Source organism: Cynocephalus volans, chromosome 4, assembly GCF_027409185.1.
Source record: "Cynocephalus volans isolate mCynVol1 chromosome 4, mCynVol1.pri, whole genome shotgun sequence".
NCBI lineage: Eukaryota > Metazoa > Chordata > Mammalia > Dermoptera > Cynocephalidae > Cynocephalus > Cynocephalus volans.
Genome location: NC_084463.1, coordinates 115,210,735 through 115,229,846, shown reverse-complemented (window position 1 = coordinate 115,229,846; position 19,112 = coordinate 115,210,735). Strand labels below are relative to the sequence as shown.

At 45.0% G+C, this 19,112-nt stretch overlaps 1 protein-coding gene across 2 annotated transcripts in view; it reads right to left on the bottom strand.

Moving 5' to 3' along the window:
- Window positions 1-19,112, bottom strand: part of INSC (INSC spindle orientation adaptor protein) — a 123,695-nt gene that overhangs the window by 13,636 nt on the left and 90,947 nt on the right. For both annotated transcript variants that reach the window (XM_063094610.1, XM_063094611.1), the window contains 2 exons: window positions 10,038-10,209; window positions 5,589-5,767 (listed from right to left, as the gene is read on the bottom strand). In XM_063094610.1, coding sequence (XP_062950680.1) covers window positions 5,589-5,767; window positions 10,038-10,209 — 351 coding nt within the window. The remainder of the gene's footprint in view (window positions 1-5,588; window positions 5,768-10,037; window positions 10,210-19,112) is intronic.

The following is a 19,112-nucleotide window of genomic DNA, read 5'->3' as shown; positions in this document are numbered from 1 at the left end:
GCGGGTACAAGCAGATCACATGACGACAGGAAGCAAGAGAGAGGAAGCAAGAGAGAGAGAAGGTGCCAGGGTCTTTTTAAGCAACGAGCTCTCGTGGGAACTGATAGAGCGAGAACTCACTCATTAATCCCCCCTCCCCCAGGTAGAGCATTAATCCATTCATGAGGGATCCACCCCCATGACTCAATCAGTTTCCAACACTGCCACATTGGGGATCAAATTTTCACATGAGTTTTGGAGGGGACAACACATCCAAACTCCATCAACTACCAACGCATCCCCCAGTGCCTATGGGGCCAAGCACTAGTGTTGCCAAGATGTGCTGCTAATGTGAGGTTCCCCCAAAGTGGGCAGGTCTCAAAGCAAGAGGAACGCTTCCCACCAGAAGAACAACAAAGTCCGTGCTCCTTACCTTCTGCAGCATTTTGAAATTAATTTTCCTTTGGCCTCTAAAGACCTCTGGAAAATTGGGAAGAATAGCAAATTGACCCAGAATAGCAGGGGATCTCCCATGTAACGGGTTCAAGAAGATATGCCCCTGTGTGGTAAGAAGGAGGCTGGCAAAGTCTTTTGGTGTCAGCACACACAGAGGAAAAAGCTCACCCTGTGCTGACCCAAAGCAGGTATCCTGGAAATATGCATCCACAGAGCCACGCCAAGGCATGAGCCAGGCCCACCCTGCACCCTTTGCTGAGTCTGGGCGGTCAGCCCTGATCACATCCCAACTCTGCCCGCCTTCCCTTTTATTTGCTATGTTGTAAACTAATACTGAAGACCAAACTGCATAAAAGATAAGTGAAGAACACGCAGGACACCCAAATAGGTGCTCTGATCTAATAGAACTTACAGTACAGAAAACCTGACACAGATTTAATGAAAAGTTATGATTACTTTTATGCTGTGCAGGAGTTAAGACAAAAAAGACAGCAATTCATATGACTATAATTAGAATTACTCTCTAATTGCCAGACGAAATATGTATACTTCTGTTATCACTGTTAAGTCTCTCAAAGCTATAGCACCAATGTCAGCTGCCCTGAGACTAGCAAGCAAAACCACTTCCAGCCTCTAGCAGAGGCTCAGTGCTTCTCTCTGTCCTGTCTTCTTCCCTCTACACCACTTCCTCTACCAAAGGAAGAGCAGAAGGAATGAAGATAAGGACACTGGTTTGTGGCATTAAGGGACTGGAGAAAGGAATGGTATAGTTTCTTTGAACACACTTTCTTCCCCAAGACCAGAGAGTAAGGAGGTCCAGAAGAAAGCAAGACTCCTCCCCCTCTTCTGCTCTCTTTTGAGCCTCTCCCTCCCTCTGACAGGCATGGTCAGGGGGCCCAGGACCCAAGAAGGCTGACTAATCATGGGGACCTAGGCCCCGCAACAAACATACTGCTTCCTCTCTCTGGTACTTGTGTTTTCTCACTGACAGGCCCAGCTTTCCTTCCTTACTACTGAACAGGCAAGACTGGAGAGCTGAAATTTGGACTTAGAAGAGAGAGCCACAAAGGACACAAAACTGATCTGGACGAGAGTCCCAAGCTATTGGTGAATTAGGCCAAAGTACTCTCCCAGTGAGACAGCTCCCCTCCCTGGGGATTGCACAGAGGTTAGGGGGTAAGCATCACAGTATTTGAGAGCATGTAAATGCTAGACCATATTCTCTGTGCTTAGTTTGCCCTTGACTTTGTAGACAGAAGTTTCTGGAGCAGGTCAGGACTGGGTGTTGTGATCTGGGTTCCTCCAAGCCTCTGCAGATAGGTTAATATGCATGCATCTTCATGTGCAAATAAATGTATCCACCCCTTTAAGTGCTAATAGTTCTTATCACTCTGCCCTGAACACACACACAACTTTCACATGCCCACACACAAATTGAAATAACACACACCACATATTCATTTACAACACACAACACTCCCTGACACATAACTACATTTTCTGACCCTACCTTCCTGCCCCAATGCTGAAATTCTATGTCTCAGATCCATCCCAATCCCCAGTTCTATCAGGGGCGCCCACCCCATTCGTTATTGAGCATCCACTTTGGTTCTAAGTACATTACAAGCATTATCCCATCTAATCATTGCAATGCCATGAGGAGGGAGGAAGTATTATCCCCATTACACAGATGAGGAAACTGTGGCTCAGAGAAGTTAAGTGATTTGTCCAAAGCCACACAGCTAGGACATGGCAGAACAAGAAATTAAACTCAGGTCTTTCTGAACCCAAAACCTGTGCTACTTCAACTATGTCATATATGTACATGACAGAGCTTTATAAACTATAGAGAGCTTTTGAGACGTGAGTCAAAATTACAATCCCTAGCAATTGGTATGCACAGTGAGGTCCCAGAAATGCTACAAAATCTGGTCATTCTAAAGTACCAAATGGCTGATGTATTTCCATGGGAAGTGTATATCAGCATCCTCTACCTCTGTGTAAGTGATTAATTCTGAAGGCCTGGAAGCAGCAGCCCCTTTCCTGCCTCCCTGTCAGGTCTGTAGCTTGATTCCCTGGGTAGCATGGCGCCTGGAAAATAACTCCTGGGCATGAAAACACAGGATCATACAGATCACTTGTTAGGCAGGGCATTCCTCTGGGTGCCTGACCATATCCAGATGCAGCCCACAGCATCCCCTCTAGGTTAGCAGAATGGGACAGGAGGGCCAAGGCCCAAGGGTGGGTACAGGATTGTCACAGCCAGCAAGGCTTCTGTTGGACAAATTACGTGGACTCAGCTTGCTGGGATGATGGAAGAGTTCTCACTGAGATGTCCAAAAAGAGGTAGGCAACGCATAGATCCAAGACCAAGAGGCTCCATGCAGCATTGGCAGTACTGGCAGATTCATGAACGGAAGCTTCACGGGACATTTAATCTCCTAAGTATTTCAGGGCACTGTGAGCACTTCAGAGTCTAATTCATCTTCTTTGTCTTCATTACAGAGAGACCTCTGATCACCTTAATCCTTCCTCTGCCATAGGAAAGAGCCATTTGTTTCTTTAATGGGTGTACTCTCACTAGCTAAGTGGTTGCTCCAAGACAGGGCAGAAGGTGAGGCCATCCTGAGGACAGTGGGAGACATGCCTGGCTCAGAAGGGGAAAGGATAAGCTCCTGACTCCAGATGCAAAGAGAACGGCTATCCGCCTACAGCTTGACCACATTCTCTCCCTACCCCGAGCCCTCTCCTTCCTGGGAATTTGTCAGGCCTCAAGAAGGGCCCAGTCACTCCTCATGATAAGAAGGGAGTCTCTGCACAAAGAGTCACAGGATGCACAAGCTGGAGGAGACCAGGCCCATTTTACAGGTGAGCAAATTCCTCTCTGGAGGTTCCCACTCAGTGCTGTGTGCCACACACTCAAAGGCCGATAATAATAATAATAACAACACTGACAGTGGCTTCCACGGATTTAATAGTTTCTATGTGCCAGGATCTGTACCAAGAGTTTATATGCATTAGTTTATTTAATTCTTATTTCAACTTTGTAAAGTACGTATTATTTGCTCCCACTTTATAGATGAAGAAAGTGAGGCTTGGAGTATATTGTCCAAAGTGACATGATTATTAGTAGCAGAGAAGCTGTAAACCCAGATCATCTGACTCCAAAATTCCTGTTTTACTGCCTCATTTCTGGATCTTGTATAAAATGACCAGAGTTGACCACATGAGAGGCCCTTGAAGGTAAAGGGACCCAAAATCATATAGAGTAGGCAAGAGACCTAGCAACTGGAAGTCCAGCAGCAGAAGAAAAGAGCATAAGAAAGGCAGATCACACAGGGTGGGCCTCCGTCCCCCTGCCCCATAACCAAGGGCTGTGACTACAACAGACATTGGGCTTGCCCCCCTCAGGAGCTAATCAGACCAATGGCCAGCCCAGTGGGTGACTGCTCTTTATCTATTCATACTGTCATACCTCATCTCTATGGGAGCTTGTCCAACTCTTAGAAGTGAGAGGTTAGACTGGAAAGGAAGTCTGGAACTATATCATGCATGGAGTGGAAGGTCAAGTTGAAGATTTTGAATAATTCACTATTCATGCCCTTCCTTGGAGCATCAGGTTTAAAAAATAATGATATTTGCCATTTATTAAGAACTTATGAAGGGCTAAGCATTATATCAGGCCTTTACATGTATGATCTCACGCACCTTCACAATATCCTGCAAGGCAGACATTAATGTCCCAATTAATACACGAGAAAACCAATATCCAAGAGTCTTTGACTTGCCCAAAGTTACCCAATTAATAAATGGCCCAGAAAGGGTCAACACCCAGCCTCCCTGATCCCACAGCTGCACTGCCTCCTTCACTTACCAAAATCTAAGTTGGACAGGATTGAAATGCTATTTGCCAATCATATGATTTGGGGGACATCCTCTTGAGCCTCAGTATTCTTATCTATAAAATGGGGCGAATATCACCAGCATCACAGGACTAGGAAATTCTCTCTGAATGAGAGTCTCTGTGGTCAGCTGCCCTTCTACAAATGATGGTAAGGATAAGAAGCAACTAATGAACTCCATCCTGCTTCTTCCCTTTCATGCCCCAAACAAGCATTTAGAGAACTTCACCGAGTTCTCAGCTCTAGGCTAGAGGCCTTAAGAAATCCTAGGGAAGTATGAAACATGGACCATGCCCTCAGGGGGAAAAAATCACATGAAGTAATTAAGAGCAATAAATGTCATTGGATAAGTCAACACTGCATTGTGAGGCATAGCTCTAAGAAAAGGAGGCAGTTCCAGAGAGCTAAAGCCATCAGGGAAGGCTTTCCTGGAGTTGCTGGGGCAGGAGCTGGAACTTGAAGCTGTGGCAGCTTCAACTAAGAGATGAGGCTGGAAGAAACAGATGGGGGGTGGGGGGCTAAAATGCAGGCAGGTATGAGCTGGGTAGGGGGTTGGAGAATTATCTAATGCAGAGTTCAGGCACTTGGTGAAACTTAGAGACGTAAAATCCACCTGATCTACCACTCCCACCGCTTGGTGAGAAAATGGGAGGCCAAGTGTGGCCAGAGGTGGGACAAGACAAAACTCCTGAATGTTAGAGTTCATCAAACCTTTAAATCCCTCTCATTCAATATTTTCAAACTGTAGTAAAACCCTTTCCCACCCAACAAAACCTTATATGGAGCTCACATATACCAAAAAATGTGACTGGTATAGAGGTTGAGGCCCAGAATAAAGGTTCTGCTCCAAGCCTCTGTTTTTTATAGAGGCAGAGGGGAACAATTCACTGCAGCGTAGATAGAATACAGATGGACACCAATATGACTGCGACACAGACCTTCCCAGGGACCTTCCCACGGATCTCTCTGCCTCCCAGGATGGACAGTATGGATGGAGATAGAGGAAGACCCTACAGTGGTTGGGATGGGCAGTAGGCGCGGGGCTCTTAGAGAGGCTTCCAGATTGATGAGAGATGTCAAGAACATATTCCTTTACCTTCCTACAGAATGCAAAGCTCACAGTGCCAGGAAAAGGGACTAGCAGGACTAAGCACATGCTGCCAGGCCATGCTGCAGAAGCTCAGAACTGGCCTCCTAACCTCTGTCTCCACAGTTACAGGCCCTGGGCCGGGTCCTTCCTGGTCTTCTCACCTGGTCCCGGGTGTAAGGCGTGTCCACTCTCTGCTTGTCGCTGCAGGCTTCCAGGAGGACACGGATGGCGTTCAGCTGCAGGAGCATCTCACAGGCCATTGTGTCAAAGAAAGTGATGTTGGCAAGGGCCGCAGAGGCCAGCAGGAAGACTTCCCCGGATGAGGCCTCTTGGCACAGTTCTGGATGGCAAAGAGGAAGAAAATAGCTTCAGTGCCAACTGCTTTTGTAGCAGTTATCTCCTTTGGTTCCCACCACAGCTCTGGGGAATAATTTAGGCAGGTGTTATAACACCTATTTCACAAATGTGATAAGTAGTTACCAGAGAGGAAAATGTATCCATCTACATAGGTGGCAGAGCTGGGATTTGAAACCCGGTGCCTTATTCACTCCTTCACCCAACAAGTATTTATCAAGGGAGCACCATATGTTGGGCACCGCTGGTGTCTTGGGATGGCACAGTGAACAAAACAGATCAAGCCCTTGCCCTTGTTTAATTTACACCCTTCCAGTGGGCAAGAGAAAATAAACTTTAGAAAGAAAGAAAAGTCCACAACCATACATTGAACTTTCAGAAGGAGAGAACAAACCTAAGGATGCTAGAGATGGGGGGAGGGAGGGAGGGGGTTTGGGAAGTGATAGGTCGGGCAAAGGGCTTAAAGAAAAATCACGATTTGTAAAAGTGAATATGCTAATAATAAATTGAAACTTGAAATAAAAAAGAAAAGAAACTTTTAAAAACTTAGTACAAATAATTACAAATTCTGATAAATACAAGAGAGAAAATAATCAAATGCTAAGGCAGAGAATAACTCGGTGTCCAATGGGATGCGTAAGGAAGGTGTCCTACGAATGTGACTTTACAGCTGAGACCTTAAGAGAGAAAAGGGGACAGACGTAAAAATATCTAGTGGAAAAGAATGTCTAGACCAAAGGAACAGCACGTACAAAGGCCATGAAGCAGGAAAGAGCTCCTAGTCTATCCACATCTCCAGTAATGCACACTAGACTGCTGCTAAATTTGCCATAACAGAAGAAGCTGAAGTTACCACAGAAAGGCTCTACCTCTCCAGCTGCCTTCAGCAGAGCTTCAGTACTGCCTTTTGGTCCCAGTATAAGTGTCGTCTGGCTGCAGGAAATTCCTACATCAAGCCCCTGAATGTCAAGCTGTTTCTCTCTGATCCTACTGGTCATAGCCCAGCCCTAACCAAATTTCCCCATGTACTATCTCTACTTGCAGTAAAGGCCTTTAAGGAGGAGGGTTCCCATAACACAGCCTAACACAGTCCCTCATGGGCTCCACAGGACCTGGAATGGACTTCTGCCTCAGGAGGAGGCATAAAGGGCCTGTCCGTGGTGCTGCCCCATCCCAATGGACCTGACTTCTGACACTAACCTCCAACTTGACCACCAGTCAAGCTGCTTCCTGGGTCCAGGCCCTCTCCCACTGATAGCACCTCTACAAACCACAGGAGGAGAGGCCACACTTCAAGAAAATAGCCTCCAGAGTAAAAGAAAGTTCAGGAGAGAGAGTTGAGCTTTGTTCTATCCTGATCCCTGGTTCTTGCCTCCAGACAAAGAGTCCATACTTCCAGATTCTGATATTGCAGCTGGCACCTCTTGGAACTTTCCAGTGAATGCAGTTACTGGTCCCTACCTAAAAAGGGACAGACAGTGGCACTAGTTGAACACTTGCCATGGGCCTTGCACTGTGCCATTAAATTCTGAGCACCCTCAAAGTAGAAAATGGTTGTCCACATTGACAGATGTGGAAGCCGAGTCTTAGAGAAACTAGTAGTAGCAGCAGCAGCTACCATTTATTCAGGGTTTGCTCTGTGCCAGGCACTGCTGTACATTTTTTACCTCATTAAGTCATGCAATCCTTATGACAAACTAATTTTTATCACAATTTTATAAATGAATGAACTGAGAATTCAAACACTGGGTGATTTTTTGAAGTCTTATGGCCAGTAGGTAATTGTTGGGGACTAGAATCAAATCCAGGTCTGCCTGATTCCAAAGTCCTCATTCTCCTACGCTCCAGGTTGCTTCTTGTCACTGGCTCCTTTGACTCACCCTGGCGATGCTAGACCTAGGTTTCAAACCTATTGGGAGGGTAATGCCTGCCTCTGGGCAGCTCTGCCTCCCACAGCCCAGATGTGACCACTAAACAATTCAGAATCTTGATCTAACTACCCAGGGCTGGGAAAACAGGTTAGACAAGGAATTAACAACTCTATGATTCCCTTTATCCAATGACCACTGCATCCTCTGACTTTTGGGGAGTCTCTAGGATCATTCAACCCTTTTGAGGCCACCTTCCATCATCTAGGATTTGGGGTAAGACTGCAGACCTCACTGGCCCACTTTGCTTAAGATTTCTTCTAGGTCCAAACACTCCCCCTCATTCTCATGCAGTTGCTGTTGCTGCCGACACAGCAATTATTAACACAGCCATCTAAGTGCCTTCTAATTTTGCTGCACATTTATTTGAACTGCAGTCCAAGTCACCTGGGATGTGTTAGGAAGATCAAATTGAGGATTACAGTGACTCATTTCTAAATGTTTCCAGAGAATGGCAAGAAATTGGAGGGCTATTTCCCACCAAAGAACTGTGCTCTGACTTCCCTCCCAAAAGATAGATTTCAAACGCTGAATTTCAGAGTGAGCGCTATGATGCATCTTCATCAGGATGAAATAAATGTCCTCCAGGGAGAAATCCAGCCTGTGCAAAGCAGCAGGAATGCACATATGACAATACCAAAAGGTCGTTTGGACTGTATATGGTTTGATTTATTTGTTTTATTATTTGATAACATTTCTAAATTGGGTGATTTTGTATAAAATTTAGGATTTTTATCTTATTTTAAAAGTCCAGGCCTTTCCTACATAACAATAATCAGTTGGAGTTTGCTGGTGACTCCCTCCATCTAGTCAGTGCATGTGCTTTTCAGTTTGATGTTGCAAATTCATTCGATATAGGAACCAAACCTTCTTATATTCTTCTTCCATCTGGCTCTCTTCAACTCATTTAAGCCTCCTGCCAGGTTCTGTTGGATATTTGAGTATAAGACTCTTAGCATAAGTGAATCATAATGGTACTGTGTGGCCTTGAGAAACTTTCTAAACCTTTTAAGGCCCAAATTTCTTCCCTTTAGAATAGGCATTAAACTTTATGTTCCCTTGAGCTCCCTCTAGCCAAGAGTTTCAGCAATTAGCTTCCATGTTTTCTCAATTTCAAATAAATGTGGATGTTGGCAAATTAATTTCTCCCAGCCTGACCTGTAGGCACCAGGCCCTTAGAACTAGAATCAGCCATAAAGTCAACTTAACTGATGTCTCCTATGAGCAAAGTACTTGCAGATCTTAAAATTCTAGAGCTAGAAGGACCCTTGAAAGAAACAAGTTGCAACCTCTCATTTTATATACAGTATTAGGAAAACTAGAAAGTGAGCTTTACAATGTGACGTGGTAAGGGAGTGGCAGAATCTCACTTGGTGCCTGCACAGGGTTGCTGGTCAATAGCTGTTTGTCGAATGGATGAAAGAAAAGCCAGAACCCAAACCCAGGTGTTCTGAATTCTAGCCCAGTGTTCTATACTGCCCCTAAGTTCGTGCTGTTCCACATATCCCTGGTATGCAATGGCCCTGTTATGGTGATTCCGAGTGCTAACCCTAAATTTTCTGATGAAATTAATTTTCATTCAGTTTCAATAAAACGTGTATGTAGTGACAGTGACAGAGATAGAGATAGAAGTAGAAAAACAGATGACCACCAGCACTCTTTTTCTTTTTAAAAAAAGGAAGTAGTTTGTAAAACAAGTGTCCTGAGGATTGTTATCCAGAAGAGTCCCTCTAGTTTCTGCAATTTAGCAAAGGGAAGCTAGGAAAGGAGCATATTTTAGGTACAGGGCTATGATTCTCTGGCCAGAAGTATAGACATCCAAAGAGGGGAACCCAGAAGAGTCCATGCTTTCAAGGCCCCGTGATGTGAGACCAGTGGTGGGATTTCAGGCAGCAGGTTGTGGTGAGCTGGTGCTCTCTGAGAAGCTATCTGCCCTCAGTTTTCACTGCCAGATTTGTTGGATACAAAGACTGAGGCTTTAGGAACAAAGTCTATCAAAGTTTCTGGCCAAAGATCTGAACCTCAAAATATGAGGACCCTCTTCTCCCTGGGGCTTGTCCTGGACTCTCTTCTGAAAGGCCAATTAATACCCAACTTCCAGTTACTTCTCAGAAGGCTGCATGCATTTTAATGGAAGACTCTTGAAAATAGAGCTCTTCCAATCCTGACTCTAATCCATTAATGGTGGGATTTCAGCTAGTGTGGCCATCTATGCAGAAGACACTTGGGGTGTGGCAAGCAGTGGACAGAATTCCTCTCTGGCCTTCCTGAAGGCAGCTGTGCCAAGGCTCTCTCACCCAGGGGTCCCACCCACCCAGGGTGACTCACTGAGCAGGGCTGTGACGATCTCCTCCATGCTCTCCAGGAAGCTACTGAGGTGCTGGGTGAAGGGCAGGTGTGGGGAGGTGACCTGGGCCACCACAGCCGCAGCCTCAGCTCGTGTGGCCTCTGAGTGGCTGTTGTCAGTCAGGATGTCAGCCAAGCACAGAACACCGTCCACCTGCAGACAGAGAGAGGAAGCTTCCCTGTGTGTCCTGGGAGGGCAGCACTGCTTGTGATGGTAATGAGACAGACTTAAGCCCCCTACAAAGTTAGCCCTTGCTTCCCAGAATAGCCCAGGACCCAGTGTGCAATCAGGAAAAACCCAGTGACAAATGCAGAAAGACCCAAACTCTGGCACTCTTTTGTGAGTCCAGCAAAGATCAGTGATCTCCAATGAGTTTTCTAGATGGCAGACCTTAAGCCAAGTGTCTGGGGTCTAGACCCTGGTCATCCACCACAGCAAAACATGGCAGAAAGAACAGTCACATAGAAATCTCACATCCCTGAGCTCCAATCCTGGCTCCCTCTTCCTTGCTGTGTGACTTAGCACTTAGTCTCTCTGAGACATCAACAGGGTTTTGGGGGATTAGTGAGTTAAAGCAGGCAATGCCTGATCGAGAAGAGAGGCTCAGGAAGTGTCGATTCCCTCCTACCTCCCTTGAATTTAGCAGCAGGCTGAGCTCAACATCTGCTTTGGTTTGAATGTTTGTCCCCTCCAAAACTCATGTTGAAATTTAATTGCCAACGTAACAGTACTGGGAGGTGGAGTCTTTAAGAGTTGAGTAGGTCACGAGGACTCCACCCTCATGAATGGATTGATGCTGTTTTCACAGGAGTGGGTCAGTTATCATGGGAGTTCAGCCCCCTTTCTCTGTCTGTCTCACTGGCCCTTCTGCCTTCTGTCATGGAACAATACCACATGACGGCCGTCACCAGACACCAGAGCAGTGCCCTTGGATTTCCCAGTCTCTAGAACTCTGAGCCAAATAAACTTCAATTGTCTACAGATTACCCAGTCTCAGGTATTATATTATAGCAGCACAAAATGGACTAATACGTCTTTCCTTTCCCATCTTGTCATCCAACATCCTCCCCCGTAGAAAGCGGGCTGCTTCCTTGGAGGACTTGTTCTCTCTGCCCAGTGAGAGAGGAACAAACCTGGGCCTGGCGGGATATAAATGCCAGATAAAGACTTCAGCTCCCAGCTCAGCCCACCAGATCTGCTCTTGGCGTAATCATAGCTTCTGCTTTTTGAGTGCTTACAGTGTGCCAGGTACCACGCTAAGTAGAGTGCCATTTATTCTTTACAATAAACCCTTTGATGTCAGTATTATTATCCCTTCCTTACAGACGAGGAAACTGAGACACAGAAAGATTCATTGACTTGCGCCAGATCACAGACTTTGAAAGTAGTTGGTTTGGGATTTGAACCCAAACAGTCTGGCTTCAAAGCCCAGGTTTTGAACAGAACATTACATGCCTCCTGAGAAGTGGCACCTGAGCTCAGACCTCAGCCTTCATGAAGGGTCAGTCAGTGAGACTTGTTGGAGAAAAAGGGGGCAGTAGCTTGTCAAGGTTAGCTCAGAAGTGTGACTGCAGCCCCTCAGACACCCAGGACACTAGCCTGCCTGAGGATGCTGCCACTAAGCTCCTAGGAGTCCTTTCCCAGTTAGGAGGAGGAGGTAGGGATGGGCAGGGGAACAGGGAGAGGTGAGGTGAGGACAAGCCTGTGCTCATGTTCCCCACACCTGCCACAGGTCTGAGAATCCTGTCCCTACATCCTCACTTCCTGCCACTCAGCTCCAGTGGGTCTCCCGAGATCCGTGTTTCGTTTGACTAATTACCACCGCTGAGTTCTGTACCTCCCTTAAATGGCTCTTGGGAACTATAAGGTCCATTAGCTGTGAAAGCCTTTGGCAATCTCAGGCTCAAAGGAGACAAATGTGGAAACAGGAGCCCAGGGAACTGTCCGCAATAAAACACACCTGGATGTGCTTAATAAAAGGGAACAAACAGCAGCCCAGCAGCCCCTGACAGGGCTGGATTCCTGCCAGGTGTTTGACTAACAGGCCCTCAGAGAGGGGTCTCGCTGGGGCCCAGGGAAGGGAAGTGAGGCTGCTCTGGGCCTAGAAACAGGAATCAGCTCTCTTGCCAACATAAGGAACACCTTATCCTGTCTGGCCTTCATTCTCTTACCTGCTTCCAGCACCAACTGAGCCCATTGCTAAGGAACTACAGTCTCTAATGGAAAAATGTCTCAATCACATCTCCTTAATCTCATCTTGGTTGCAGATAGAGTTGGTACCCTGGTCCCAAGGACTCACTTGGGACCGTTGGACCATAAGACTAAAATAGTATCCCGCATTAGTCCCCAATGCACACTTGAAGACAGGCCAATGTGAACACATCAGAGAGGCCAAGGAGTTAATGGTCCCCAGGGCCTGGTGCCACCAAAGGCCCAGACACCAGGCCTGTTGCCCAGCCCAAATGCTGCCCTGCAAACCCACTGAGTATAATTTCTCTGAGCACATGCTGCATGCCAGGCCTTGTTTCAGAGCAAAGGTGAACCAGGGAAGAGTGCCCCCTGCAGTGGAGGAAGCGACTGCCATCTAAAATAGTCATCACACAACGTGACTTCTAATGAGGATGCTCTACAGGATGGCCTCCTGGAAGCCTCTCCTGACTTAATGCCCACACCCCAGCTCGGGGGGCCCTCTTCGGGGCTACCATGCCCAAGTACTTCTGCTACCATCACAGTATTTATCACACTAAAGGGCCCTGTTTCTCTAAGTGGGGCCTGTGGACCAGCTGCATCAAATTCACTGAGGTTTCCGTAGAGCAGATTCCTATGCTCCACCCAGACCTATCCCGCAGAATCTCTGGGGAGACCTGGGAATCCGCTTTTTAACAGGTCCCGGCTGACTCTTATGCACCAGCAATTTGGAAAAGCACTACCACAGCATGATTCTCTGCTCCTTTGTCTGTTGGGCTCCCCTGTTCGCCTGCCAGCTCTGCAAGTCCAGGGACCACAGCTTGTTCACTTTTGGCTGCTCCAGCCTGGCACGAAGGAGGTTTTCAATAAATGGGAAATAAATGCACGAAAGTAAAATTTGACCTAAGACTTGAGAGCACACTTTAGACAAGTAAGGGAGAGGATGACATTGCAGATGGAGGGGATATTGTGAGTGAAGGCAGTTACAGGAAAGGACAGCACTGGAGAAACAGCCAGAATGAGAACATAAATTCCACAGATTCCTGGCCCCGGGAAAGTGACCCCAGCCTGATGTGGACCCCAATTCTTTCACTGCCCTTTAGTTTCCCAGAGGATCTGTGGAGCCCTGTCTGTACAATCACCAATGGCCCATTGTCGTCCTTTCCTTCTAATTTGTTTCATATGCTGCAGATCTCTTTCAGTAATTCATTATAAAACATATATAAATATATTATCCCTTCAAAAGAGTTTATACACACACACACACACACATATATACATATATACACATATATATGGCGAATTTATAAGGTATAACAAATAATAAAAAATGCCTAATATCCAGAAATTCTAGTCTCAGAAATAAAATAAAACCAAGAAATCCACCCCCACACCTTTCTTAATTGTGTACCTGTGCTTTCTCCTGCTGGATGGGCCATTACACTGAGTTTTGTGCTTATTATTCCTGTTTTCTTTAGAGACCTATTGCCCGGGTGTATTGTTTGGTTTGATAAGGTTTTGTACTTGACATAAGTGGTATCATATTGTATACTGCAATGTGCTTTTCCTCCAGTCAGTATTATGTTTATAAAACTTCTTCCTGTTGTTACATGTGGTTATGGTCCATTTATTTTCACTGCTGTGTGGTATTTCATTGTGTAAATTGACTGCAATTCATTTATGCATTCTCCCTTCGAAGGGCATTTGAGTGATTTCCCAGCTTTTGTTATAATAGACAATGCTACTATAAATGTTCTTTGAAATGTTTTCTGGTGAACATGTGCTAGTTTCTCTGGGGGGTCTCAATCTAGGAGTTGAATTCCTAGAGCATAGGATGTAACATCTTTTAACTTTACTGGTATTGCCAAATTGTTTTGCAAGATGGTAGTAGCAATTTACACTCCCACCAGCAATATATAAGCTAACTTAACTCCACATCCTTGCCAGTACTTGGTGTTGTAAGATTTCTATGTTTTTGACAATTGATCAGTATAAAAATTATATTTTAACCTGCATATCTCCACTCACCAATGAGATTAAGAGTCTTTTCATATCACTTTGTTTTGCTTTGGTTTAGTTTGTTTTGGCTTTTGTTTTTGCAAGTTGGATTTCCTCTACTCTGAATTGCCTGTTCATACGTTTTGCTCATTTTTCTATTTGGTGGTTTTTCACAGGGGCCAAGTTGGTTCTGATGGTGCTGACCTGCCACTAGCCTGCTGCCAGCAGTCTGCCACAGCCCAAATTGATCTCCATATCCATCACAGCAGCTAAGACCCAGCCCAGTTCACCACAGCAGGAGGCCACCGAAGGGCCCCACACCACTGGGCTTCCCAGCCCCTGAGACAATTTCTATAGTGTAAGAACATGCCAGAGGCATTGGAGTCAGATCTAACCAGGTCTGAATCCTGCCTCTGTCCCTTACTAACTGAACAATTTTCTTACCTACTTTGAGCCTTTATCTATAGAAAGGGAGTAACAATACTGATCTCACAGGGGTATTTTCCCCTTTATAAAATGGGGATAAAAATATCAACCTCAGAGGACTATGGAAATCGTTAAATGAGAGACCGCATGTACAGCACCTGCCACTTGGTGGCGCCGTCATTCCACCCATCCCTACTTGGTGGCTTGCAGTCATCTCTCCTAGCCTTGGGATCCTGATTCCTAGCTCACCTCACTTCTGCCTGCCCAGCAGGGCTTCTCTCTGGGGCTCCTTTATGCAGATTCCTCTGGGACTGAGACCCCACAGAGAACCTCAGCCCTTTGGGTTGGGGCCCATAATTAACCCACTTATTTGGACATCCTCCAATCATGCAACCCAGAACTGGGACTTTCAAAATGAGAGTGATTCCTGTTTTAATTCCTGGCCAGTTATAATAAGATGAACAATTACAGTCCCTCAGAAAGGAACAGAGGGAAAATTAGCACTATCCCTGCATTTCTATAATTCAACAAACATTTACTGAGCACTTACATTGTGATAGGTGCTGAACAAGGCACTGACACAGAGAAGAAGCAGAAATAAATGACAGATACAGAGAAACAAAGACAGACAGACAGAAACAAAAACTTGAGAGAATAGACAGAAGGGGAGTGAGATAGAAAGAAAGGCGATGGGGAGAGAAATCGCATGCTTGCAAAAGATTTGGGAAATTGATGCGAATCCCAGCCTCTCCATCCCTGTCTTGCTTAGCCCTACTCCTGCTAAGAATTCTCTCCACCTTGGCCCTCCCTCCTCCCAGGGCTCCATGATACCACACTTTGGGCTTATCTCCTCCCAAGCAAGCTATTTCTTACCATTTGCTCTCTGAACCTCTCCTCCTCTGCATCTATCTATACTGACAATAGCCAGGTTCTGCTGCCAGCCCGCTTGGTACCATAACAGACAATGGCACCCAAACGCAGGTGGCCTCAGTGACTCACTGCAATGACCCCTGAACCTAGCCATCCAGCCCTGACTTTTTTCCTGAGGTTCCCATCTGCATTTCCAAACTGACTACTGGATCATTTTATGTTTAATTCTAAAAATAATTTGCCTGGATATTACATGGGCATCTCAAACCCAGTTCACTTAAAGCCAAAGTGCTCATCTTCCCTGTTTGCTCCCCTCACTACCCTCTCAGACCCAGGTCGGAAGCCACCTCCTCTGTGAATATCCACCTGCCTCTCCCACATGGGGGTGGTCTCTGCACCCCCCACCCCTCCCCCAGCTGCCACACCACTCTGGTCTGACCCCACCTAGAGCCCGCATCATGCTGGATGGTCTCATCAGGTCACATGCCATCCCCCACTAGATGTGAGCTGCCCGGGGCAGCTCCTACCTCAATCACCTCTAGGCCCTCAGCACATAGCAAGTTAATGCCGGGGCTGGGACTCCAATCCTGATCTCCCCACTCCTTGTCCTGTGCCTCGTCAGTGGTCCCCATGGGGAGGAAAGAAGGGAGAAGCTGGTGAGAGGGCCAGGTCCACAGGGGTAGCTCATCTCAGCTCCTGTGATGGGCTCAGGAGTAGCCCAGCCTGAGGCCAGCTTCCTCAAACACTGGTCCCATTTCATTTCAGGAAAGTCTCTATCACCAAACCACCCACTTCCCACCCCCAGTCACAAACCTAATGATGCCAAGAGAACAATCTAATCAAAGCACTTACACATCTCTGAAGAAATTGCTGCTGGAAGCACTTATAGATAATTAGCTTTTACATAGAGTGGGATGGGCCTGGGCCTGAGGCCAGACTTTCCTCATGGGTGGGCCTGCAAGTGGTGGTAAGGATGGCCTGCCCTGGTCATCACCTGGGCAGCAGAGCTGATGCACCTGGAGTTTGGACACAGAGGCAGCCAGTGAATGCTAAGACTCTCCCCGGGGAGTGAGAGAAAGAGCATGGAACCCATGCAGCTGAGGAACCCAAAGTGCACAGTAAACATCATTTTATGAACAACGTTCTCCTACTGATTACTGGAAAAGCATCCATGGTGGCTTTTATTCAAATATCTAAGGGACACAGGCTAGTATACAAAGGCCCATCATATGTCACTGGTGCTGGTCTGCTACTTCTTAGTTTTGCTTGGGGGAGGGAACTTGTTTTTGTTTTTGTTTTGTGTGTAGTTTTTAGGGAAAGAAGGAGGAGTTGGCTGCTGGATTGTAACAATTAAACAGAATCATGTGAATGCAGTGAAAACTCAGCCACAAGAAAGGGAGAATGACCTAAAGACACCCAAATTTTCTTCTTTACTTTTCTGTCCACTCAGACACCTAAAGGCTGCAGAAAAACACAAGATAAGTGGGAATTGCAAAGCAATTGGAATCCTGCTCATGGGTCCAGGCAGCACTGGTCTGTTTTTCCACAGTACAGTCAGAAGAAAAATTCAATCATAGCCACAAAAGAAAGCAAGAGTTATGCCCAAGGAAGCAAAGACAAGTGAGGGAACAAGGGACAGGACAAATCATTTGATGCAATAAATAAACCCATGAGCCAGAAGCAAAATCCAAATATGGAGTGTGAACCAGATAGGGGCAAGGCTCAGATAAGGTCTGTGAACAAAGCAAGAGGTTAAAGGCTCCCTTTATAAAATGAGGTATTTGTTTTATGGAGTAGTGGTAGAACTGACAGCTCCACAGAAAGCTACAGAAACTGAAATATGTCTTCAGAAGAAGAATATTATCCTTCCCCAAGCTATTATATGCCAGACCTCACTCAACCTGTTTTGCTGTTTCAAACAATAATCTTTGGTTAAAAGCTGAGTATCAAAGTGGATAAACACAAAAATTAATATGTACTAGGAAATGGAACAATGGATAGAAAGGATTATATAGCCAATTTGGCAGGCAAGTCAGCCAAGTAGGGAGAGAGATATATAGGCAGAGAAAGCAGAGATGAGTTATTTAAGTGGACAGAAATCACGGATTGAATCACTTAAGACTGTAAATAGAAAATGATTTCCCTGACAAGCAGATGGTTTTCTTTAAAGAAGATTTTCAAAGAGATGCTCTGAAGGCATTTGGGAGTGGGCTTCCCTTTGGGTTAGGGTTAACAGGCATGTGCTGATATGAAAATATTAAATCTTCAGCAAAGCACTAGTGGGGTTTGTTTTACCCTTCACATCTTAGCTGGGATCTGAAATGTACCAAAAGTGTTTCTACATCAGCAGTTCTCAGATGATTAGAATCATCTAGGAAAGTTTTTAAAACACTAATATTCAGGCTTTACCACCAGAAATTTGAATTTAATTGGTCTGAGATGGTCTCGGCATCATTATTTTTTAAAACTCCTCAAGTAAGTCTACTGGACATACTGCGTTGAGCAGCACTGTTCCAGAGGTACCTGTGGTGCAAAGAAATTGCATGACCTTCGTAGTGAGAAAAGCCTGGGCTCCCTGCTGACTTGCTGAAATGAAAAAGTTACTCACCTTCTCTGAGCCTCAGTTTTCTAATCCTTAAAATGAAAATGATATCACATTTAACAATGAAATAGTGAATGAAATATTGACAACATTCCCCTTGAAATCAGTAGCCAGAAAAGCTATCCATCATCACCAGTTCTATTTAACTTCATACTGACCAATGCAATCAGACAAGAAAAAGAAATTTAAAAAATAACAATTGGAAAAGAAGAAGCAAAACTGTCATTTTTTACAGATGACATGATTGTGCATGTGGAAAACCCAAAAGAATCTACACACTGTTAAAATGAATAAGTGAATTTAGCAAGATCATTGAATATAATATCAAAATTGTATTTTTTATGTTTTAGCAACAACAATCGGAAAATAAAATTTTAAAATACCACTCACATTAGCATAAAAACACAACTAGGAATAAATCTTTAAAAAGATGTGTAAGATGTTGACACTGAAAACTCAAAACATTGTTGAGAGAAATTAAAGACACCTTTATTAAGTATAGAGATGTACTATGTTCATTGAATGGAATACCCTATATTGTTTAAGATGTCAATTAACCAAAAATTAATCTATAAATTTAAAGAAATTTCAGTCAAAATATCAGCAGGTGTTTCTGTGGGCACTGACAAGCAGATTCTAAAACATATATAAAAATGCAAAGAACTTAAGAATTACAAAGATAATCTTAAAGAAGAAGGAAGTTGGAGGATTTATACTACCAAAATACCAAAACTTGTTACACTACAGGGACTAAGTGTCATTTTGCACAAGGGTGGACCATAAGACTAACGGAACAGAAAAAAAAGTCCAGAAATAGACTCACCCATATATCACCACTTGGCTTACAACAAAGGCATCATTTCAATTCAGTGGTGAAGGGATAGTCTTTTTGATAAATGGTACTGGCTTAATTGAGTATTCATATGAGAAAAAAACAGAATCTTGAATACCATTAAAAATTAATTTGAAATGG